The sequence below is a fragment of the Drosophila montana genome, unplaced genomic scaffold (genome assembly GCF_035044405.1).
Source record: "Drosophila montana isolate Dmon_TW-CO22-7 unplaced genomic scaffold, ASM3504440v1 contig_3207_1, whole genome shotgun sequence".
Classification (NCBI taxonomy): Eukaryota; Metazoa; Arthropoda; class Insecta; order Diptera; family Drosophilidae; genus Drosophila; species Drosophila montana.
Window position 1 is genome coordinate 324463 of NW_026998086.1, and position 25535 is coordinate 349997.

General features: G+C 40.0%; 1 protein-coding gene across 1 annotated transcript in view; it reads right to left on the reverse strand.

Moving 5' to 3' along the window:
* Positions 1–327: 327 nt before the first annotated feature.
* Positions 328–25535, reverse strand: part of blot (bloated tubules) — a 29830-nt gene continuing 4622 nt past the window's right edge. Inside the window, exons 2-6 of the mRNA XM_064688358.1 lie at positions 14907–15533; positions 5497–5728; positions 2951–3096; positions 2750–2886; positions 328–2689 (exon numbers count right to left, since the gene is read on the reverse strand). Of these exons, the coding sequence (XP_064544428.1) occupies positions 907–2689; positions 2750–2886; positions 2951–3096; positions 5497–5728; positions 14907–15524 (2916 nt within the window). The 5' untranslated portion in view covers positions 15525–15533 and the 3' untranslated portion in view covers positions 328–906. The remainder of the gene's footprint in view (positions 2690–2749; positions 2887–2950; positions 3097–5496; positions 5729–14906; positions 15534–25535) is intronic.

Genomic DNA, 25535 nt, shown 5'->3' on the forward strand with positions numbered 1-25535 from the left:
AAAATTATTTGCACAAGCTTTTTCCCCAAAAAACAGAAAATAAAATAAAAAGAAGGTAGTAAAAATAGTCGCAAAAACAATATTTTCCATAAAAACAAAAAAGGAGGTTAGCTCTTCACTCTACTAGAGTCCAAAGCAAACTAATTACCAAGCCTTTAGGCAGCGGCTTTTATACAAAATTGCAAATGTTCATCGACAGCAAATCCAAAGCCTACTTCGATTGAATAAATTCTAAATATTAATTATTTTCAAAGATCTATACGAAAAATCATTAGAGACTTGTTTTACATTTTGCGCAAAATTAAAAATATAAAGAAAACACGCCCATTTATAATTTACTAATTATATCTTTTATTACATTAGATCGTTATCGTAATCGTTGTGCAGTTCACTTGACAATTTAACGCAGATGCGTACACTACACTACACTACACGGTATAATATATTAGGACAGACTAAAATATAGTACATATACTCAAATGTTTATACAGACACGCACAATTACATAAATCTCACATACACATGCACAAACACATACATACAATATACTCACATGCATTCAGGAATTGTCGTGTCTATATACTATATTCCTAAAATAAAGCTTAACTACGCGTAATCCTCGGGATATGACATTTCTTAGTTGTGGCGGCTGAATGACAATAGAATTGTGTTTATCAAAATTTTCTTATGTGGACATAAACTAAACGCTAGGTACAATGCTCTATATGTACAGTTCAAAACTAGAAGATACACTTTGCATATGGGCATAGTTCGTAATTCGTAGTTCGTAGCTTAAAGATAGATCTGCTTGCAATTCTATACAGATTCAGATACATTTATTTTGGATGCAACAAGTCTTTTTGAATGTGAATGCTTCGTTTCCGTCTAAGGCCTGGCCAAAGTGGTTCACAGCTCCGTCGAGTACTCCTCGGGATTAATATTGAACTTGCGCCAACAGATGTGATCGCCAGCCGCCGCGGACGTGGGCGGAGGTAGCTTGTGCGTATTAACATTCACCACGGAACTGGCCGAGCGCTTAATGTGATGGCTGTTGGGGGCCGGCGCCGGCGCCAGGCAACCAGTTGAGCGGCCCAAAGGATTGCGGGACATGGCAGCCGCATTGGCATGCCCATGCCCATGCCCATGCGCATGCCCGTTCCCATTGGCCTTGCCATTGCCATAGGTAATGGACTCATTGGAGGGCGAAATCTCAATACGCGTCGAATGGCTGCCGCTGCCTCCGTCCGAGAGCCGCCTGATATACACCACCTCGCGATGCTTCTCGATCGTCGTTGGCCCTGGCGGCGCGCGGTTCAAGGTCTGCGGTTGGGCCGTTTGGCGTACACGCTGCGAATATCTCAGCGGCTTGCCATCGCTGGCCTGGAATGGCACATATTGTTGGGTGATGCCAGGAAACTTGTCCACGCTGATGTCCTCCTCGATGGCCGAATCGCCAAACATGGAGCCACTGTAGTTGGGCGAGCTATTGCCCGGCGTCGACGATTTCCAGTGCGTCTGCGGCGCATGTGTTGTCTGGCCATTGGCTCCAAGCTTTTGAGCACTTGAATACTGGCCCTTCTTGATGGAGTGCGTGTAGTCGCGTGTGCCGCGGCGGCGCAACGTAAAATCACGACGACCAGTATCCTGGCAGACGGAACGCCATTGCTTCCAGGAGTGACGCGCCAGTGGATCGGCTGGACCCCATTCCTTGGCTGGTTTCGAGGCCTCGCAAATCATGCCAAAGAAATTGTACTCCACCTGGCGGAAGATCTGTATGCAGGCAATGATCATTATCACCGCCAGTGCGAACAGAATTGGGGCCCAGCGTGGCAAGTAGCCCGCCAGCAGATCAAACTGATCATCGTCGGCGCACCACCAGACCAAAATTCCCGTTAGTATGGCCGGACAGCTGCACCACAGCCACATCCAGCCACGGAAAATGGGGCGTCCAATTGAGAACTCCAAATCAGTGTAGATATTCTTGGCGCCATAGATCCACGTAATGGCAATCAGCTCGAAGACCAGCGCCGTAATGACCAGAGTGCCCACAATGCGCGAGTCCAGGACCCGGGCTATCAGGAACTTGGGAGCTGCGAAGGACATGACGGCAACCACCAGAGCAATCAGGCAAATGACATAGTTGGGCCGGCGGGGCACCAGCCGAGTGGATGTATAAACGGCAACGGTTATGGACACAAGTGCCGAGAGTATGATCAGGGCATAGATGAGCGAGGGTATCAGATGACGCACCAGCTCACTCTCCGACTGGGCGCCGTACAGGACGCGGTCATAGATGGCGGTCAGCGGCTTCAGCTCATCCATAAGAGGAAAACCATTGGACGAGAAATCGAACTGCACCATGAACAGCGTCACGGCGATGGCATTGATCAGCAGATTGAAGCACAGATAGACAACTGAGGTGCGCACTGCGTCGCCCTTGTAGAGGAACTTGCCCGTCAGCATTGGCATCGCGCCGAAGCCGCAATTCACCGAGAACAGCACCTGTATGAGTGCATTGAACCAGATGTTGCTCTCGGCCAGCTGGGCGCTGTCAAAGGACCACAGCTCTGGAAAGTAGTGCCTCGAGAAGGAGTTGCGCACCTCCCAGCCAGTCAAGGCACAGAGCAGACATAAGCCCGCCAGGCCATAAACGAACAGACTGCGGCGCAAGATTTTGCCATTGTGCGTACTGCAAGCGGAAATGAGCATTAGATTATATGCATCAAGATAGCCAAAGGCCCATACGTACCACAACATGACCACTATCCAGAGACCGATCAGGCCCGCCGCCAGCAGCCCGAAATAGAGCGGATTGCGCCAAAAGGGCGTCAGAAAGGTCTGCTGCAGGCACTCCTGTCCACTGTTGGACGTAACCGTATAACCATGCTGAAAATTGAAAGGCCAATTAAGTCATCTGTTTCAGATCATATATGGGTGGGAGGTAACTGACCATGCTCAGCTTCAGGTTGCCAACGCACTCGCGAAAGGGTATGCCATTGGAGGCGAACATTCCTATATAGGCCAGCGCAAGCACAGCCTGCAATGATATCCAGATGGCCGACACCCACGATGCAAAGCGGCTGATGATGCAGGCCCCTGTGCGAAATATAAATTTAATTTAATAAATAAATCTGGTTTCAGATAGAAGAAAAAACAATTATCAGTTCAACGGATGTCATAAAATTTTAAAAATAACGGCCAACATCTGCTTCCTCTTCTATAACTCATGTTGGCGTTGCCACCTAGCCAAAATATTTGCATATTTTGAACCAAGGTTGCAAAATATTGTCAAAATAATGGTCGGTATTTCGGTTCACGACTCGAACTAGCTCCCTACTTTTAAGATCGATTTGCAAAGCTGGTTTTTCCACGTTTATAAAACCAGGTTTTGGTTTAAAGCTTGTCATGTTTCTTTAATTGAAATAAACCGATTCAAATTTCATTTGAAAGTTGCCTGTTGTACTGAAAATATTGAATGTCTAAAATACTTTCATATACAAAATGCAGGCTAGATTTGATACCTATCCAAAATTGTCATCCATGAAATAGGATTAGGGTAATGCTATTATTGGGCCCCAAAGTAAAAGTATTAACGGTCTTAGTTAATTCTCAGTCTACATTAAAAGTCTAACTTATTGAAAACTTTAATTAAAATTGTAATTTACAAGCCGTCAAGCATTAAATACTTGCATATACAAGATGCAGGCTAGATTTGATGTCCGCCCAAAATTGACTTATACCAAATATGATTAGATAAATGCAATATTTGGGGTCAAAGTTATAAAAACTTTTAAACTGGAGCTCATAGGTATTTTATTTAAAGACTAATAACTTTTTTGAAGAAACATATAGATTGGTTCTGGTCCCGACTTGGCCAGTATGAAAAATAAGCTTCGTTTAGGGTTCAGTTCATATTAAAAAGTAAATTTGAATTCCGAGCTTGAACCAGCTTGTTTCGAACCGTTTTGCAGTTTTGCTCGTAACTTTCAACAGCTACTACACTTATTTGGTTGACCAAATTTCAAATTCAAACATTAAAAAACCGATTGCTTGGCATTTGTTTATGGCAATCACAAATATTTCTCAACCAAAAGTTGATCGCACAATAATTCATTTTCAAAAGTGAAATAAAAAAAGGGGCGATACAGCTAAGGCATTCCTTTGCAGCACCCAGCATTATTTATGTGTATTATACTGAGGTCTTTTTCGAAGGTGTTGTGTCGTAATTTGCAGTTTTTCATTTTTGCTTTTTGCCATTATTAGTATGTTATGTTGCTCATATTGCTCATATTTTTGAATATCGTTTGTTTCACGTTACAATTGATTTCGTTTTCATGGTATTTTTTTTCATTTTGGTTTATACTTTTTTTGTTCATTTAGAATTTGCCTTAAACGTCTCTATGGTTATTTTTTGTGGACGCGCCAGTCGTCAGTCGTATTCCACAGCATTCTCCTGGCTGATTGGGAATCATCGCAACTGCTGCTTTTCTGCTGGTTTTTGGGTTGCTGGGACTTTCGGGGTGGAGCCCTCTCACCCCTCGGTCTCAGATGTGCGTATTTTTTGTTGTTTTTTTTTTTTTTTTTTTTTTTTTTTGATAAGCAGCAATTGCTTTGGGCCAACAGAGCTAGGCCCCCTTCCCGGGGCCCTCTTTTCACAGCCAAGAGTTTTTGCTAGATTCCGGATTTTGGCTGGCTTTCGGCGCATCAGCGATTACACGAACGGGACACACACACCAATGCATTTTGCAGTTTTTAATATTTTTTTTTAGATTTTTGTTCAGAGTTTTCATTTTGTCCTGATAACACGATGATGATATCTTTAAACTACTAGGTCACATTTAAGTTAGTTTGCTTTCATTTTTTTTTAGTGTATTTTTTATGTGTTTTATAAGTTTTTTTGTTTGCATTGATATACTTTTGGTCTGATAGTATTTTTTGTCTTGATTTATCATTGCGATTCGTGATTTCTTGTTTAGACTTTTGTTGCATATATATTTTGTGGTTATACATATATATAAGTATATAGTTTTGGCTCTTGTGCATTATTTTTGCATTTTCTGCATATATTTGCATATTTGCATATTTGCGTATTTGCGTATTTGCGTATTTGCTTCTGCTTCAGAGAATATGACGAAAGTTTGCGCAGCGTGTTCTCTTCTCTCCACCTCAATCGTAACACTTCTGCTCTCGAACCCAACGGGACACAATTTCAGAGTGTGGGGTTAAACGGGCTGTGTCCAACCGTCGTTAACTGCGGAATGCACGACCGCCCCAACAGGATGCGGCTGGCATTCGCTATTTAAGCTACAGCCACGCGAATTCCAACTTGAGAATTATAAACGACTGCGAAAAGTGCAGCCGGTGCAAGCTTTCGTGCCGAGCTTTGTCCTGCCAAAAGGACTGCAGCTTTTCCGCCCGTCCGCCCAGAGAGGGTTGTTTGCTGTGCAGCAAACTGTTGCAAATAAGTACACACATTGATGGCAACCTGTTGCTTACCTTTGAATATGGGCGAGGCGCGCCAGGTGTGCGCCGCCCCCTGTCCCAGAAATTGACCCACCGATATCTCGAGCAGTATCATGGGCAAGCCGACTAGAAACAGCAGCACCACATACGGCACCAGATAGGCAGAGCCATAGTGGTCCAGTTCACGTGGGAAGCGCACCACATTCGCGTAGCTGACGTTGAGGCAAATGCACAGCACAAGGCCGCGAAACACCGAGCATTTCGTCTGCAAAGAGTGATGAGGGGGGAAGAGAGAGGGCATTAGTTAAATATCAAAAATATGGGAAAGAAAATCGTATGTTGACACAAGCATCCGCCGGCTATGCTCAAAACTGAAACAACACCCACAATACAAAACTCATTTCCGGCACTTCCGCTTTCGAATTGTGTAATTTTTCATAATTTTTTACTTTTTTTTTTGGTTTATTTATATACTACTCTCAGTTAACAAAGTTAACAATTTGCTTGCTGCTTATTTGTTTTACACGCACACACAACAGAGTTCCCTTTGGGTTCTTATATTTATCTAGCGCGTAATGAGCAGCAAAAGAAAGTGTAGCCCATTACGAGGGTCTGTGGAAGAGGCCAAAATGCCGCTGCCTGCGAAATGTGCCGCATAAGCCCATTAGATGCGGAGCAAAAACCGCCAACAACTACAGCAACAATACTTTCAAAACCAAAAAAATAATCAAGTACATTGCAGTCGGGTGTAAGCGACTGCTTAATACTCCTTTACAATCGAAAACAGCTTGAATCGTCAAATTTATTGAGAACCCTATTTGCCACGGTTCAAGTAAAGGAATTCTTTTTTGATCATTTTTAGCAGAGTTAATCAGTGGTATTTAGTCCATATAGGGTTAATCTAGCTCTAAATCGGTGGAAGATATAGATGTTTACCATATAATAAGTGGGTTTGGGATTTACAATGGTCTCTAGACGAGTTCATCTGTGGTCTACCCGCTTAATTTGCTAGCTCTAGCTTTTAAGCTTCATTATAACATATATTTCATATTTCAAATCTCAACTCGCGAACATTACACAAAACCAATATACCCCTTTTCGCTTTTGTGAGCAAGTATAAAAAGTTAACAGCTTAAGGCAAAAAAATTACAGCAACAATAAAATTATATATACAATAAAATCGCTTTGCCGCTGGAACGCTTTTAAGTGAAATTCATTCAAGAGAGCGACGCTCAGTTATCCGGACGAACGGATCGGCGGACAGACAGACGGACCGACGGACGGACGCCCAAGTAAACGCAGTTAATAAAGCGAAAACCGCACAGTGAAAATGTAAACATAAGCCAAACGCCAAAACGCGCCAACCTCAGCTGGGTGCGATGATCAAACAGAGCTATTAAAAAATATCTAAAAGCGATGAGTATCATGTGCCATATTGATTCAGACTCGTATACTAACTAAAACAGAGGCGAACGATTAACTTGGCAAGATTAAATACACTTTTAGATAAAAGGCTTTAAAATTACTTTTAAGCCAAGGCTTTGTTTCCGAGATGCTTGTTCTAAAGGAGCCATACGATTTAGTAGACTGATTTGATAGGGTTTTGCAGTTATTTTGGAAGAATAGAGAAGCTCGTCATTAATTAGTTTGATCAAATATATATGATATGATACATTACTAAATGATAAAGTGCTACGAAGTTGATGAGATTGGCCCATATGTCGAGAGCTTGGTAAAAGTGCCAAGTTTGGTCAAGATAAATGAATAACAAACAAGATGATTAAAATAAAAGGTTTCTTACATAAAAACTTCGATTTGGTCTGATTATTTCTATGGCAACCAAATGATATAGTAGCTCGATCCGCCCTCAACAAAAAGATGAAGCCTACAAAAACAAAGAGACGAGATTACATGGAATAGACAGACGATCGGATTAACATGGCTTAATCGACTCGCTTTTTGATACTGATCAATATATATACTCTTTATATAACAACTCTGTGGCTTCAGAGACATCTCTTATTAAGCGTTACATAATTCGTAACAAAATTATAATACCCTCTACAAGGCATATAATCACTGAATATCAATTGCCATAGCATGCATGCATCCAGATTAAAATGGTAACTGAAGCTTAAAACTGCACAATTACCAGATACATTTTTGTATCTTTTGTATTTATTTTTTTTTCTCTCACTTACTTTTCGATAATATCTGAAGGGCACATCCTCATGGACAACATATAGATAATCGGCTAGATATTTTGTTGTTGGTATTTCCATCTTTGGACAGATTTGATATTGTTTATGGGTGCAAAATAACTTGTCATTTTCTTGCATTTGATATATTTTGCATATAATTTACTTCGATTTGCCTTTATTTATTGCAATTTCACAAAATTTATGAACTAAACAAATCAGACATTAAATTAATAAACTACAAAGATTTAGATTCAGAACAGCCGCTGATTTATAAAGCACACGTAAATTCAATATATGCAATTAGTACTTTTATTTATATCATTTTGTTGTGCATTATTAATGCGTATTTTTGTAAATTTTCAAGTTTATAATTTGATGTTTCTTCTTTTTTTTTGTCCGACTTTTAACATTTTAATTTTAGCAGATAAAAATAAAAAATTATAAAAAATCACTAAGAAAACAAATAAGGTGATGGCTTTAAGAAACACAGTGAAACGCATGTGTATACGTATGTGGAACAAGTTATCACGGTGCGAGGCAGCCGCTTTAAATATTAATTGGCAACACCTTCATTGCTTAGCCCTGAACCGCTTATTGAATGTCTTGTGTCTTGTGTCTGGTGTCTTTTGCGAATTGGCCGCGTCATCGTCATAGCCAGCACATCGCATCGCATCGCATATCCAAAGACAACCACCCAAATAAATTGATACCGACGCGTGCTGGTTCCGTAAACGAAGACAATTGGCAGCGAGTGTCATTAGATATGGATTGCGGGCTTGATGAGCATTGCAGACAAGCGCGACACGCGGCGTATGCGTAATGCAGCGAAATGCAATCGATCGGCAAATTTGTCACACACACACACACACACACACACTCGCTGTTTAAAGCGTAGTCACTCGGCTATTGCATTGGATACGCGCTGCGAGCAACACTCATGACCGGAGCAGCGTCGACTTGCGACTGCGACTGCGCCAACGTGCGACTCCCGAAACACTAAAAATTGCGCGCGCACACACACGAATTTTGATTGGGAAAAATCGAATGAGAAAACGAGAAACGAGTTTTTTTGTCGACGATTTATGTGATTTTTCCAGCTCAAATCAAAAGCAACACTCACTGCAGCTGAAGCTGTGCGCTGCCTTTTTGCGGGGGGAGGTGGCCTGAGGGAGCTTGGGGGGCGCGACTTGACGACTGACACTGGGAGGGGGCGAGCACAGGTAGCGTGCGAGCGAGCATGAACCGAACTGCTCTCTCATTAATGCAGAACTGACGCTGGCCGAGCCGGCCGACAGACGCTAAAGCGTGGCTTTCTACAAGCCACAGTCGCTGCGCAAAGTTAGCGTACCGGAGCCGAGCCAAACCGAGCGCACTTCGTTTGGGCATACAGCACGCCTCAACAATTCTGTGAGTGTGTGTGTGTCGACAGAGTTGGAGATACACTTTTTACCGCATCTTGTTAAACACATTTTATGTATTTAAAAACTTCAGCTATCTGATTTACTGTGTGTATTTTTCGCCCACGAGCTGCGCGACTGAGCACTAATTGAAAGTTCTGAAAAGACGCTTAGAAATCTAGACTGCGGGCCGGGAACAATGCGATGTTCCCATGTCGTGAGCATAATTAACTTGTGTGGCCTGGCGGGGCAGAGAGGCAGCGGCAGCGGCAGCGGGGGGAAGTGGGCTAAGCTAAATAAAACGTACAAGGCATAGAGAAAACCCGTCCATTAGACTTGGTCTGGATCTACGCCTTGTTTTTAGGCTCTGCCTTTGCGCTTCTCACAGTTAAATTAAATTTCATTTTAACACGTTCTGAGCAGCAGCACAGCATAATTTCATAATTCTTGTATAATTATTATGTAAGCATGCGAGCGAAACTGGCGCAACGGCTCGAACCCCGAAGCTGATCCCAAGACTTGCTGTCCGGGTACGCATTATTAACAGCGCTCACTGTGCGCCACAATAAACAAAAAACGATTTCAGGCTTAAGCTCTGATATGTGCGCGTTAATAGAAAATAAAAATATTATTTCTGACGCACACACGTTCTCAACTCGAGCAGCAGCAATCATAAGAAATAATGTGCTGGACATTTGGCATTAGTCAGCTACAAGCTGAGCACGGAAATTCAAATACAAATCGTTCATTTATTGGCCATCCATTGGCCGATTGAGGTGCCGGCCATAAATGTGGCTGTGCAACGGATATGTCGGCTCTTGATGGATTGGCCGAAAACAACGCTGAGAGCGTGACTTTCCCGAATTTTTTATAAGCGTATTTGATAAGCATTAATGGAGCGTCACTTGACGTGCTGTATACCCTTTTTAAAATACAGCAAGGGTATACACTATTGGGGGTTAATTATTATTATTCATAAACAAGTTTGTATTTATGTAATATTTCTTTTGGAAACTTGGTTTATCAAAACTCAAATATTTATAGAGTTTTCCATTTATATAACTTAAAATCTTTCGAGATTTCAAGAACCTATATCCGTGCAATTCTATATATATACATTTTTATACCAAATTCTGGGGTCATTTTAATTACTAAAAACTTTATTAACAGGGTATTTTTTCCATAATTTTCTTTATACATTTTAATTTTTCTGCCAGAGTAAGAGTTAAAATTCAACTTTTTATATTCTTATCATAATAAATAATTTTATTTACCATTTGACTAAACAGGGTATTTTTTCGTCGCATATTCTTGATATTTTTTTTTTATTTTTCACAAACTTTACCTTACCTCTCTCGAGCTTTCAGAAGCCTTAACTTGTAATAAGAGAATAAACGTAGCTCTTGCTTCAGAGGGTATTTTGTCGTCGCATACTCTTTGACTCAATAACTCACGCTGTCAGGTTGTGTGTGCGCATATTGTGTTATTTAGAATTTTTACTCTTCGTCTTACGTTTAGCATTCATAATTGCTTTATTTTCATAAGCTTTTGGTGGCTTTTGCCGGGTCGAGTTTGTGTGCCTCGCATTTCAAATGGCCAAAGCGGCCGTTAAAATGTTGCTTTATTTGAAAATAATAATAATATATATGAGGCCAAAACGAGCGCGCCAAAGGCAGGCAGAGTGGAAATTAGTGGCCGAAAGTGGCCTAACTATAAATAAAGCCTTTCTTTAATGTCTTGTGCTTTTCTACATAGAATGCGAATTGATTTCGAATGGCATTTCATATAGAATTCAACATTCATTATAGTTATAGTTGGGCATCAGTTTTGTAGCCAGATCTCTCGTTTAAGACGGCAGCTGCACAACAATTACAATTATATATATTTTTTATGCGTCTGTCAATTGTTGAGCTCGGACACGAAATTGGAGTGTGAAAATGCGTTCACAATGAGCCTGAGGCTGAGGCTGGCCACACACAAAAGCTGCCTGAAAATCTTTTGTCAACAGATTGAATAAGATACGAACGAACATTGTACACTCGGACAATCCCTTTTGTGTCGCACACACTCTTGGTAATGTAGTAAAGTGTAAAAGTGTACAGTGTATGGGGATGCATCTGTTGGCCACTGGAGCATTGCGGTCTGTCTGTCTGTTTGTCTGTCTGACAGTCTGCCCGCCTTCTGTATGACATGGGCTATTGTTTTACGATTTTTGGTTGCGTCTCGTCTAATCAAAGTGGCAAGTGAAAGGAACCGGAGTCATGAAGCCATATAGCTGCCATATCGCTAACTAGCCAAGTGCTCCGTTACACCCAACCCGGTAGCGCAGTGTTGCGTTGCGCCTTCCAATTGCCCAATTGTCGTCGGTTGGACGTTGGTTGGATTCTTTGAAGCGCGTGCACACAACATATCAAAATTCTACTGGCCACTGGCCACACACACACGCACACATCTTGGCCACTTTCACTGCGCCGACTGCTTTCAAAAGTCTTGTTCGTCCATGCAATTCTAATAACCGCCAATTATCATAATGCTTCCCACAACAAGACGCGAGTGGAGCCAGTCTGAGTATTTGTATCATTGCTTGAATGCAATCAAACAAATGACGTCATCGTTCAGCCAACGCACTAAATCCGTCAGTCAGACAGTCAGCCAGTCAGTCAGTCATGCAGTCAGTCAGTCAGTCAGTCAGTTCGTCCGTCATCAAGTCGCCCAATATATCCATTTGGGGCTGTGGCTCTTAACGCACAAAACGTGCAATTGACGTCGCCGAATTTGCACTAAAAATAAAATTTTGCGCTGCACATTTTTCGTTTTGTTGAACTTGTTAATCAGCGAATTGGAAACGAAAAGGCATAACAGATGAAGTAACTGACACAAGTGTATGTGCACAGTGTGTAGGTGTGTGTGTGTGTGAGTGTGTGTGCACACCCGCTGCACAAACACAGAACTGGCCTAGCTCCACGGGGCGGCTGCCTGCTGTGGCAAGCAATTGCAAATGAGTCTCGAGTCGAAAAAACATTCATATGCGCATGTGAATATTTATTATGATGATTGCGAATGTTCAACTTTTTATTTAGATGCTTTCCTAATCAATCAAAATATTCAGTTTGGGTGCAAATTTGTCTAATATTCCATGTCTTATAAGTTAAACTTTACACTTTCATATATTATGCAAAAAAAACAAAAGACTTAAGCGACAAACGCATTTCCCGCCCTGAGCTTATGCAACGCTTCTGCGAATTGTCGCGAAAAGGGCGCAAAACATGCAGCATACTTTTGGGCTGCAGCGAATTAAAATATGCAGATTTTCGAACTCGAATTGTGTAGTACAAAAAAAAAAAGGTCATTATGGGGTATGGAGGTGTTTTATTTGCCAGTCCGGCCAGCTGTGCCCCTTTTCACAGCTAATTTTGTCAGTGACGCTATTAGAGCCTACATCTAAGAAGAAGTGTAGGTAAAAGTGTTCTTAGGTAAAATTAAAAATAATCTTAATTTGCTATATTATTTAAGAATATACCAAAAATAGGAGAAAAGAAAGGAGGAAGATTGTTAATAAAGTATAGAACTGTATGCTAGATATACAGAGTGTTAAGTCGATAGAATAAAGAGATAGTATTGGGAAAGTAATGTGAAATCACCGACCCGGTGGGGGAAAATTTACAGCCTATCCGGCAAGCTATGCCCCTGCTCATAGCTGGGAATGGTCAATGACTTCCCGAAGGTATCCTGAAAGCAACGATTTTATTAGGGGTAGAGAAAGTACGGTAGAGAAAACGTGATGCAAATTATTGTAATTTTTACATAGCACGCGAAAAGGATTGTGCATAGCGTAGTCTGTTAAAAAGGTAACTCTCATTATTATGAATGTATGCACATGGAATTAAATGATTATATACTTATTTGTACGTTAAAAAAGAACAGGAAGGTTATTAAAGATGGGTTTAAATATGCAAATAGGCATTTTTAAAATTTTAAGTAATCGATCGGAAGCTTGCGAATAGAACATTTTTAATTCGTTTATTAACTTTTAGTCGCTTGAAGTTTGTAATTATCAGAAATTACACTATATTTAATTCTTGGAAGCTGATGCTTTCTTGAAGAAAATTTGAAAATTTTCAATTTCCTATACATTTTGGGCTTAAAATTCTTATTTTTGTGTGGTTAGGTTCTGTTTCTAAAAATGTTTGGTTAAGAATTTTCGAAAATCATTTAGGAACCTTTTAAATTCAAGCATAATTTTTTAATATTTTATCTAGAGTACCCCTACCAAAAGGAAGAATCGTTTGAAAGCAGAATCAGCTGTATTAAGAAAGTATTTTCATTTGTATTTCAATTTTTGGGCCAGAAATTCCTCTTTTAAGTGCTTTAATTCTGTTATTGCGAGCTTTTGGTTAGAAAATTATCGAAAATCTTTAAAGTTTAGTACAAAATAGTGCAATCATAATTATAACATCTTATGTGGAAATATATGCACATCAGACAAAAAAATAATGAAAATATAATCAGCTGTGTTAATAAAGAATTTCCATTTGAACTTCAATCGTCTTCGATCTACAATATTTGCAAATAATTCAAGACAATAGTTGAATATTTACTGATAGCTAACACAATATCTTTGTAATATGAAGTAGAATAACAATAACAGCTTAATTAGCCATTACGAATTCAAAATTAAGGACACTCAAGTAAATAGAGAAAGGCTAATTAAAACCAATTAGCAGCTCTTTGGCATATTTTCCACATGCACTTTGCACTCATTTTAAGAACATGAATACCAAATGCAATTAGCGCAAATTATAAAATGCCGCTAGACACTCAAAAATAAAAAGCAATTGGACGCTTCGGATGGCCGCAGACAAGCAAATGAATGAATGATGGTCAGCTCTCGGCAGAGCCCAGCCCATGCCTCACTAACCCAAATAAAATTCAAACGGCGTACTAACTAATGCCAAAACTAGTTTATGATGTTGTACAGACAACCCTATAAAGCAGGCGCATTAAGCCAGACAGCTTTGAATGGCGGAAAAACAAAGAGTCAGCCGGATTTTTGACAAACGAGTCGGAAATCTTTTTTAGATATCAACAAAAAGTTGTCCTATATTTCAGTTGTCAATTCAAAGGGGAACTAGTTTCATTTTATTTTCGTTTTTAGCTGATCATCGACTGTAATCGGCATTTGGCAAACACTCAATATGATAATGAACAAAACAAATAAAAAGTGCGAAAATTAAGGCAAGCAAAAAATGTCTCACGCGCAGTGCTCACTACAAGTATACGGCCACGGAAGCTTTGCGCTTAGATAAGCCGCATTTCGTATCACACGTAGCCGACCGCAGCTTGTGATTGCAACGATCTTAGACGATTTTAGGCGCCCCTCGAATCGATCAATGCATCTGAGAATATTCTCGGCTTCTTGGGTCACGTACATGCCAAAGTTTTTGCGCATTATTCAACGGGCTAAGAATGTTGCAGCGTGAGTAATTGATTCATTCATGTGTAGCTAAAAGCAATAACAACTGATAAGCACACACTCAATATAGAAAATTCTACAAAATCTTTCGTGATTAGATAGACTGATAAATCGAATAGGATACCTGGGGCTAGTCTTGAAATATGCGCTAGAAAAAGGCAATAACAATAACTCTTTTTGCGACCTTTTCTCAATCCTTGAATGAAATCCAAGCACAAATCGGACATATTCTTTTTGATAGTCATGAGAGAGTTTATATGCAGATTCCTCGAATGTATACGTTTCAGATAAAAAACCCCATGAGCAATTGTTTATCTTTGAGAAACACGTAAATCCCCAAAATGAACCCTTTTCGCCCGCCAGCTGCCTTACCTGTTGATTTGACTCATCCTCGGGTGCAGGCAGAAGCTTCGCATTGCTGGCCGTCGTAATGTTGTGCGCGGAATGAGCGGAAGTCGTTGCCGAGACGGAAGAATAGTTCTTGGAGACGCCGTCGTGCAAATCGTGCTCATGGTAGCCCTGTATGTCTGTCAGCGTGTTGTTGCTGCCACTGAGCGTAATGATGCCGCTGGAGCTGATGCGGCCCGAGGTGGCTGTGGTGCGTCCACCGCCGCTGTCCACCACACTGGACACCGTCGAGATGCAGCTGCGCGTTGTCTGTGGCGAGGGTGTGACGGCCGGCAGCTCGGCCTCCGCCTTGGCGCGTCGCATGTTCAGCCACGACATGCGCTGCGGTTGGCGGCGATCCAGCGTAGCCGCACTGCTGACCACGCCGCCGCCACCGCCGCTGCCCGCGCCGCCAATGTAGACACAGGTGCGGGTGTTGTTGGTCGTATCGCTGCGCAGTCGCTGCTCGGTGTCGGGGCGTGGCAGTGTCGCCATGCCGCCGGATATTTCTTTGTAGATGGGCGTGGGCTTGACGCTTCTAGGCAGGCTCAGCTGCTCGGCGAGGGCCTCCTCGCTGCTGCGGGTCTTATAGTTGCTGCTCATCGATCAGACCTGGACAAGAGAATGGAGATAAGAGAGAGACACAAGATGAGTTGGGCGATTTGTGGCAGCTTATTAATGAGTTCAAAAACCTAACCGGCCACAATTCACACGAAATGCCTGCTTTACCATTTTTCAAACGAAACGATTCACATGCGAGGGTTTTGTGTGGATTTTTTCTTTGTTTTTGGGATTTGTTTTCTAATATTGGCCAGCGATTTGCATGCGAAACGAATTCAAAGTCAGTTGGTTGGCAGCACAATAAACCAAATCTTAGACAAAGTCATCTATCGAAAGTAAAATTCGCTCTTGCATTGCAAATCACGGCGAGATATGATACGAAAGTGAAAGGCACAATTCTGGGAGTCAGTACAATAATGAATAAATTCGCCATATTATGTGTGCTATTATGACACTCTATGGCCGACTTTCATTGAGTTCTGTTTAATTTTTATGTTTTTCTTTATTATACAATACAATAATATGCGGCCATAACTTCTGTCCGCGAATTTCACTGGACTGAATTCAGCTGTGACTGTTGTGTTTTTATCTCTCGCTGGCAGTGAAAACATCGTCACATACAGAAAGTATACAGAATACGTAAATAAAACGCGCAAACAAAGTCGTTAAAGCAACTGTTCCAATACACGATGAAAACAAAGAAACTTATACGAATATTTATATAAAAAAATACTTGAAAATATAGATAAGCTCAATTTAGAACGAATTAAGCTTCTGGGGACTTGACGAATTGCTTTCAAAAAATAGAATTTTCAATGAAAATAGATCAAGGTATAGAACGGTATATATCCCTTCGAAAGCTACAATAAAATAGTATTCAATCTTAAAGTTATGTTGTAGTTATTTTAGCTATACGTAAATATTTTTTTCAATTTAGGCTTTTATATATGCTTTGAAAGCTTCCATATGTCTTAATACAAGCTTTCATACACTTTTAACGCTTACGTATGTCTTTATAGTGTTTAATTGTAAAGTTGAGTTGTAGTTAATCCAGCTTTACATTAAAAATTAAACTAATTGAAGCTTATATGTACATCGAAAGCTTGAATATGACATAATAAAAGCTTTCATGTGCATGACTATGTATGCCCTAATACAACCTTCTATGTACTTTTGACAGAGTTCTCTGTCTCAAAGCAAGATTTCGGGGCTCTTATCATTATTGAAATACGCTTTCGGGAATTTTATCAATATTTAGATAAGCTTTCAACCAATTTGAACTTCTTCATATGCCTTAAAGCTTTCATACGCTTTCAAAGCTGCTTTCCGTCTTGTTACAATCTTTAATGCACTTTTGTTTATATTTTTAGCTGTAATTCGTGGGGTGTTACATTGAACTGCTCCCAACTTGAATAAACACAATTTATGCCCCTGTTTTAACCAGCTTATAAATAGTATTAATAAAGTCAAGAGCGTCATTGAATTTATTTTGCATGGAAACATTTTTGCTGTTGAGTGACTCAAATGTTTGCCTATCGCCCATCGGAAAGGTTACAACGAAGAGTTGTGTCATTATATTAATGACTGTGTTCATATGTTTGTTTTGCCTTTATTGTTGCTGTTGAGAAACAAACAAATGAGGAGCATCTTATCGTCACGATGGCACACATTTTATCTTGGCATGTTAGCTGGAAACAAGCATACATACTAAAAATAACAGCTCTTATCACAATCACTTGGAAATGCACATTTTACAAAATAATTATGCACGCTTGCACAAATCAATGAGCTGAGCACAAAATGTTTATAACCATTAAAACAACAACAACAACGGTCAACAGCTTTTATCACGAGTTCGTTGGCTTTGCTGGCCACGAAACAGGCCAACAACAGGCAACACCCTCTTTGGATACGTATCTCAATCTTGAAAGCATTTTACATACAAATTTAAAGACTGCAACCGCCCGTTCAAAAAAAACGACGAAAAAAAAGCAAAATAAAACTTCACATCATTTGTATAAAATGTTTATGAGCTGACGTCGGCGATCTTAGCGCAAATTAAGGCACCAAAGTGGACGTCGGTTACGGCTGTTTATTATTGAAAATTTTGCAAAAGAAACGTGGCGCCGGCCACACTGAAGATTTGCAAGCGATACAGAGCTGCAGATACAGATACAGACAGAGATACAGATAAAGAAACCTGATATGCCTATATATACTTATGTTGCAGGGCCAAAATTCGCTCGACCGTTGGAAGCCGGGGCGTTGTAAATTAGTGTCTGGAACGGAACCGAAGCCGTGGCACTTGGAAGATGGCATTAGGGAGGCGACACACACACACACACACACGCCCAGTACAGGCCGCCCTCGAATGGCGACTACTGCATCAGGTTACAGGTTATTAACAGGTAAAATGCTGCCAGAAACTGCTCGTAGATCATTATGCGCCGAACTCTTGACAGCCTTTCTGTTGCTTTTCTTTGTGCACTCAAATTGAACGGCGACAAAAACAAAAACAGCAAAAAAATAACTACAAGAAAAACTAAGTACGACAATGTGGATGCATATTATTACTCGACAGCCGGGCATGATAAAGGTTCTGACATGCCAGCACCACCAGCAGCAGCAGCCACCGCCAACAGACGGCATAGCCAGCGGCGCGTAACCACAACAAACTCGAACTTCAGCTCAAACTCGGACTCGGACCCACACTGGCACTTGGCCCGAAGTCTGGAACTGGAAAGTCTGTTGCCACTGCCAAGTTGAGCATTAACATGCCGTTTGGGCACAGGCTGCACTTGAGCTTGCCGGCAAAATAAAAGCCCCTTTTTTGATATTTTTTTGTTCGGTCATAAAACGAGCCAAACTTTTTGTTCAACTCTCAATTAGTTCTAGGAAATAGCAGCCGTATCCATAAAAAATCGCCGGAATCAACAGCGTTACGACTAGATTAACATTTTGCTGGAGAAATATGTAAACAATGTGCGCTTTGCAGTTGCAAACAATACAAATTAAAATCAACTAGAAAGATATTTAAGAACTTTTTAAAGTGAATAGTCGAGAAACTATATTAACTGAGAAAGCTATACGATCAACACAGTAAAATAGAAAACAAGAACGAATACCCTTTCAGACATATGGCTTAAGGTATTGCGGTGCGTGAGGAAGATTGTTAAGCTTGAAATTACAGAGTTTGATGAGTTTTTCCAGACAAAAACTCACTTCTCGATCAATTCTGCGTAAAGAGCAATGTGATATAGTAATACGATATTGACAAGATATGACTCACATGAGAGGAGAATGGTGTAACTCATAAATGCATGGATTGTAAAAGATATCTTGAAGAAAAAAAAACTTTTTATTCAAGAACTTAACTATCGACCGATCATTGCTATGGCAGCTATATGATATAGTTGTCTGATCTCATTGCATCCAATATATAACATTGTTATAAATGGGAAAAATTCTGAAAAATTCGTTTACAAATATAAGCGCGAGATATGTATATGCCACACATCTGCCAAAGGTTACGATATCTACTATTCCAAAGACGATCTGTATTTCCGTGGAAACGCAAACTCAAACTAGACATTTAATCATCTGAACTCTGGCGGCAGCTAGCTGCCTGCTCAGATCCGGGAAGTAGCTACATTAGTTCAGCTTGACCTTTTGATGGAGCGAAAGTCCACATTAAAGCCACATTAAGGGGTTCGGGTGAGTGCCTGAATGCCTGAACCTATTAACAAATGTCACAATTAAAGTTCGCACAAAATGTTATTCCCATATCAAGCCAGGAACATATACTTTATTCTACATACACATATATATATATAATTCTAGTGTTATTAATGTCCGATTGTGTGTCTAATTTTAAGATGCATTCGTTAAGCTACAAGCGCAACAGATTGCAGCAAAATTTTTAATATTTGTTACAAATAATTTGGAATAGCTTCTGAAAGGCAATTTCTAATGCAGCTAAATCTATGCCAAAGTCAGCAGGCGTTCGCTGAGTATCTGAGTAAATGTATCTGTAGCTGTGCAGCTTAGTATCTGTATTTAATAATTGAAAGTCGCGTCGCTTGGCAAGAAAGGAAAGTAAAACTAGAGGCAGATTGTTTGTTTGTTTCTAGTCGTTGTTTATTGTTGATGTTGCTGCTGCCAAGCTGCGCCATGAACGAAAGTAAAAACAACAAAATAGAAACAAGTTCAGCAAAAATAGTGCATAATATGAGCATGACGATGCGTGGACTGGCACCTGTCAATCCAATAGATACAGATACAGCAACAGCTACAGATACAGATACAACAGTCACAGATGCAGTTGGCTTGTCATTTCGCAGTCGACTTGACACAGTTTCGCATGCAGATAGATTATGTAAAATGGTTAGTCTCGGGACTAACGATGCCGCCTGTGCACTTGTTAACAAGATACAAGCTACAAGATACAAACTACAAGATACGGGTAAAAGTATCTGTATGTATGTGTGTTTGCTTGGCGCTGATTGCTTTTTATTGATTGTTCAATCGAATGTAATTAAATGTTGCCATGGGGCCAGCGGTGCAAATCTGTAGGCGACACGCCCCACAAACAACAATAAAGTCCGACGCTTCATTGATTTCATTTCATTTCGTTAATTTACAAATGAAATTTTTGCGTTTTAAATTTAGCAACAAACTGTCAAATTGTGGCAATGGTTTCATTTCGGGACAAGTGCTCCACAAAAGTTTAGTGGAGCACAAGATGAAGTTGCGATCTTTAGATAATATCGCAACACGTCGCACATTTAAAGCCCATGTAAATTGGTCATAATAAAGATCAAGGCAGATTGCGAAGAGTTTACAGCACGAACAAAAACTTCAACCGGCTTTTATTGTGCCAGATTTAAGTTTATGCAAAATATTGTTAAGCTGGCCACAAATTGCGTTCATCAAGTGCGCCATTCAAGCGTTAAAGAGAACGTAAATATGTTGTACATCTCGGCGTTGCCTTTTGTCACTCTGTCAGTGGGTCAAGTGCATATTAGGTTAAAGCATTTTATAGCACTTGGCAATTCAATAATTATGCTTGAAATCACAACATTTTTGCACCTAGCCGAAGCTTGTCTAGTTATGAGCGTAAAGTGCCTGTGCCATGATTTGCACAAATATTTATTGCGCGGCGCCCTTGTTGCGCTTTAATTGCAGACCAGAGACATCAGGCAGAGGCCCAACGGGTCTCTATCCATCTCTATCCAAACACACCTGGCAATCATAATCTATGCAAACAATGCATAAATCTCGCAAAACCCGCCTCGACGTCAGAGCTAAACGTGCAGCGCCTTTGACTTTGCTGTCCATTAAACAAAAAGCATTCACACAATGGCAATTATCGGAGTCATTAGCTACAACAGAAAAAAAACAAAACTGACCCCATGCCACATTCGAAAACCGACAGCAAATTGAGCTAACAAATATTCAAAGTCAATAGAATCGTGTGCGAGGTATGAAAACAGTAAACGCGAGGCCAAAAAAAAGGCGTAGTAAGCGCAATTATTTATAGAAAACTGACTAAGGCAACATCTCTCGCAAAGCCGATCATAAATAAAGCGCGAGATATTTGAGAATCTTCAGCTTTTTACATATTATACAACATCTCGGCTTAATTGCTATTCAAATTAATCGTTTTTTGCGTTATCCCATGTTTATATTAGGAATATATTAGGAATATTCCTATATGGCGATTTCTTGTTTATAATTTGCAAGCCTTTAGACATCATGAGTAATTCATCATTGTAATTAAATTAATATTTAAATAATTTGTATTTTGTACATTTGATTATTTATAAGTAACATTCAATCATCATCCATTGTGATTCAAATTTTTATATATTTCGTTGCTTCTGGTTTTAAAAATTCTTTAAAAACATAACAGGTTTTAAATAGATTTTTCTTTTTTTATAATTCAATTACGATTTAAATCAACAAATTTGGATTATTTAAATTCGGAAATAATTATTCAATTCGCAAATATTCTCGTATAATCTTTTATGATATCTGATTAAAAGACTTTTAAACTAATTTCAAAACTGAATATTTCATTATAGTTGAAAGGCCCTGGGCCTTGGTTTATTCAAATTCGCAAATATGCACGCATCATCTTTTACGATATCTGATTTATATATTGCTGAAGCGATTTCAATAATTCCAATAAAAGATTCTATAATATAAACTTCATCATCTTCATAACTAAATTACCATTTAAACGAAGTTCTTTTTTTTGCATATTCCAATCAATTATTTTTTCCAATTTTTGTATTTTTTTTTTTTTACAAAATTCGTGAGTTATTTAAAAATTATAGTTTGCTACACTTCTGGTTTCATTAATTCGGTAACTGTTGCTTCAACTTTTAACTGTAACACTGCACAAACTGGTAAGTGGAGTCGCGGTGCTTCATAAAACTCATTCGACAGACAACTTTTAAGATGGGGCATGGGAAATGACGTCGCGTCATTTACATACAGGTTCTCGTTCCATTCATTCACATTCACATTCACATTCACACTCGATGACCGAAAAATCAATTTCAATTCAATTGCGAAATTCCTGGAAATTACGTCGCAGCCGTTAACGTTTTCGATTGTATTTCGTTTTTTTTTTTAATTCTTCTTTTTGTTTTGTTATTTATTTCCCGATATTCTCGGCAATTGCGATTCGATGCGTTCCCACTGAAATCGTACACGAAACATTAAAATCAAAAGCGTTGCGGGTAATGAAAAGTACACAATGCCGCGTTCAGGGTCTGGTGGCAAGAGACGCGACAACGCCGACAGGTAAGGCAAGACTGAGGCGAGCGTAACTCACCTGAGCTGCGCTGCGCTGCGGTGCGGTGCCGAACTGAGAGCTAAGCTACCTGTCAGGTAGTTGGACATTGGCTGAGCAGAGCTGGCTGGCGGGCGGGCGTTCGTTCGTTTACATGAACCGTTTTACAGCGTGTTGTTGGTACGCTGCAACACGTGTAGCTGGCACTGTGTATCTGACAGATACATGTGCTAGTATCTGATCAGGCGGTTGCTAGTAATTGCGGGTAATATCAGCGAAACACGCAACACAATTGCCAACTGCACAGCATATCCTCGGAACATCAAAATTAATACACAACCAAGACAGAACAGTTATGTGTGGAATGCCGCAGAATAAATACCCTAGCACACATTATGCAGATATGTCATATATCTGAGGTCTGAGACTCGCAATTGTCAGCATACTTTTAATATGGCAGCTACATGCTTATAATATTATGCTAAGATATTGCTCATATGATAGAAACAAAATGATACTTCTGATCTATAACAGATATATTTTGAAAGGTTTTAATAAGAGCTAAATGATATAGCTGTCCGATCTGTCTGTGGATAGATAGATAGATAAATAGATAGATATAGATGGACTATTAGGAGCATCATAAAACATATTTTCAAAGAGTTTTTTCAAAAGATTCTAAAACAAGTTTTTTCACCCAGAACTTGCTCTTAAACGACTATTGGGAGCTAGATTATATACTTGTCCGATGATAACAAGTTTGTCTTATATATATAGAGCTTGATGAAGAGAACTTTTATCTAACAGTTCCTATAACAGGTATACGATATAATGGTCATATATGGCACATTGATGGGTTACACGAAAAGAAAATGATCTGTGACAAGTTTTATTCCCAAAAACAGGACAGACGGTCATACATAGACGGACATAGCAATATTGAGTCAGCTTTTTATACTACTTAAGAATATACATATATATTTATTGGTTTCTTTAAACGATATTTCCTTAAAAGTGTTGCACGTTTGGTGTGAAAATTTTTATAACCTCAGCAAGGGTATAAGCTAGCTACATGCTCATACACAAATACACATATATATTTACACATGAACAGCCTTAATTCATTGAGAAGAAAACCTTCAAAAAGTGCGTTTCGGGTTTTTTTTTTGTTCCCGTCCGTCCCAAGAAGAAGCCGCACAAACAAGAACGAAGAGCAGAGAACAAAGTGCGCATAAACAGGAAATTAATCACTCGAGTGTGTAGTATAATGCCGATACCTTCTCACATATATACACATATATATGTATATTTATGGATGTGTATATTTGTAACTGGCCTCCTCGTTACCTGAACCCAGTTCCGAGTCCAAGACTCAAGCCCCGCGGCCGGCAGTTTAGGCAAACAAAAAGAAACAGCCCGAACCGTAGAAACTTCATTAAGGTTTAGGGTAAAGATAAAATTTACCCATAGCTGGCGAAAAAATTTCAAGGTCGTCGCACAAACGTTTACAACTTCATTCGGTTCACGTTGCCGACGTCGTGTAATTGAATTCTGTTTATTTTGACTTTTCGATTTTTCACACACAATACACAAACAATGCAAATGGCCAGGTAACGAGCGGCGTGCATGTAGCTGCAGGTAATACTAATGAGTTCCTAGTTGCGACTATAAAAATAGGTTTTATGATGATGATACAATGTGGCGGCTATGCGAATTGCGATAAACATTCTTGGTATCCACGAAGATGCTGCTAAATGTTGCCGCAGTTACCGGTTTCCGGCTCATTTCTAATTATAAACAGACAGCTCAACAATTATTCTTAATAATAATTCAAGCAGCACATCTCGTGCGATAGAACATTTCCCATAATTGATGAAGGACCAAAAAACATTTGATACACCCCCCAAAAAAACACGCGAGTGCTTAGTGTGCTTTTTGTTTGGTGTTGAATAAATTAAAGTAATTGATCTTAGTTGAAGTTTGGCATAATATATTTCCTAGCTGAATGCTTCCGCAAAAATATGATATGATGCAGACTCCTGAGCGTAATTTCAGGTTTATTAAATAACCTAGTTTTTATCAAGTGCACTGCAATCTTCTTGGCAGCTGACATGAGGATATAAATTAAAATCGTGCTGTCCTTTTGACAAGTGTGGCAACACTGAGTTGTAAGACGAGAAACACCTCACCGATAGGTTTCAGATTTTTGGGTTCTTAAGTAACCTAGTTTCTATTAAGTGCACTGCAAAGTTTTTGGCAGCTGACATGAGGATAAAAATATAAAGAGGATAAACGCGCTGCCGTTTGACAAGTGTGGCAACAGTAGACTGATAGGCTTGCAACACCTCGCCGTTAGGTTTGTTTCGAGTTTTTGAGTTCTTATTACGTAACCTAGTTTTATTACTTGCATTGCAAGGTTCTTGACAGCTGACATGAGGATGCAAATACAAAGAGGATAAACGCGTTGGTGTTTTGACAAGTGTGGCAACACTCGGCTGATAGCCTGGCAACTCCTCGCCGATAGCTTTGTTTCGGGTTTTTGAGTAACCTTATCTTATCAAGTGCATTGCAAAGTTCATGGCAACTGACATGAGAGTAATGACAAGTGTGGCAACTCTAAGTTGATAAGCTGGCCATGCTTCACCGATAGTTTAACACCTGTTTGCCGAAATTGCGTGCATTAAAGTAAGCTATATAGAATATTTATGCTTTGCAGTTCCTATTTGCCAGTTTTTGTCTATGTAACTGCTAAGAGCTCTTGACGCCATAATTTGGGCTCAGTGAACCCGGTCGACATGTCTTGGTTAATTCACCTCTCCTTCAGGGCAATTGTGCGTGCAAAAGCAACACGCAACAAGTTAACATGAGGTTGCCACATGGAAATGCTCGGTGGCACATTAGAGCTGGGCATTTGAAAATGAACAAACTGGTCTATATATAATGTAAGACACGAGTCCGACTTGGAGTACCACACGGCGCTCGATCAGCTGCACGTTTGTGGCCTGGTGAAAAGAAGCCAAACCAGAAGCTGACTTAAAGGGGACGAGCGTCGCGTCGCGTCGTGCCGTGTCGTGTCTGTTCCTCTGGCCGCCTGTCAGTTACCAAATTGAGTGCAGCGCCATTTTCCACAACATGCTTTAGTTTATAGCTCTTATTTTTTGTTCTGTTTTGTTTTGTTTTGCTTTGTTCTTCAATTGCCTTTTTGGCCACTTTCTAGCAACAGTCTGGCCATGGCAAAGAACTTGAGCTCCATA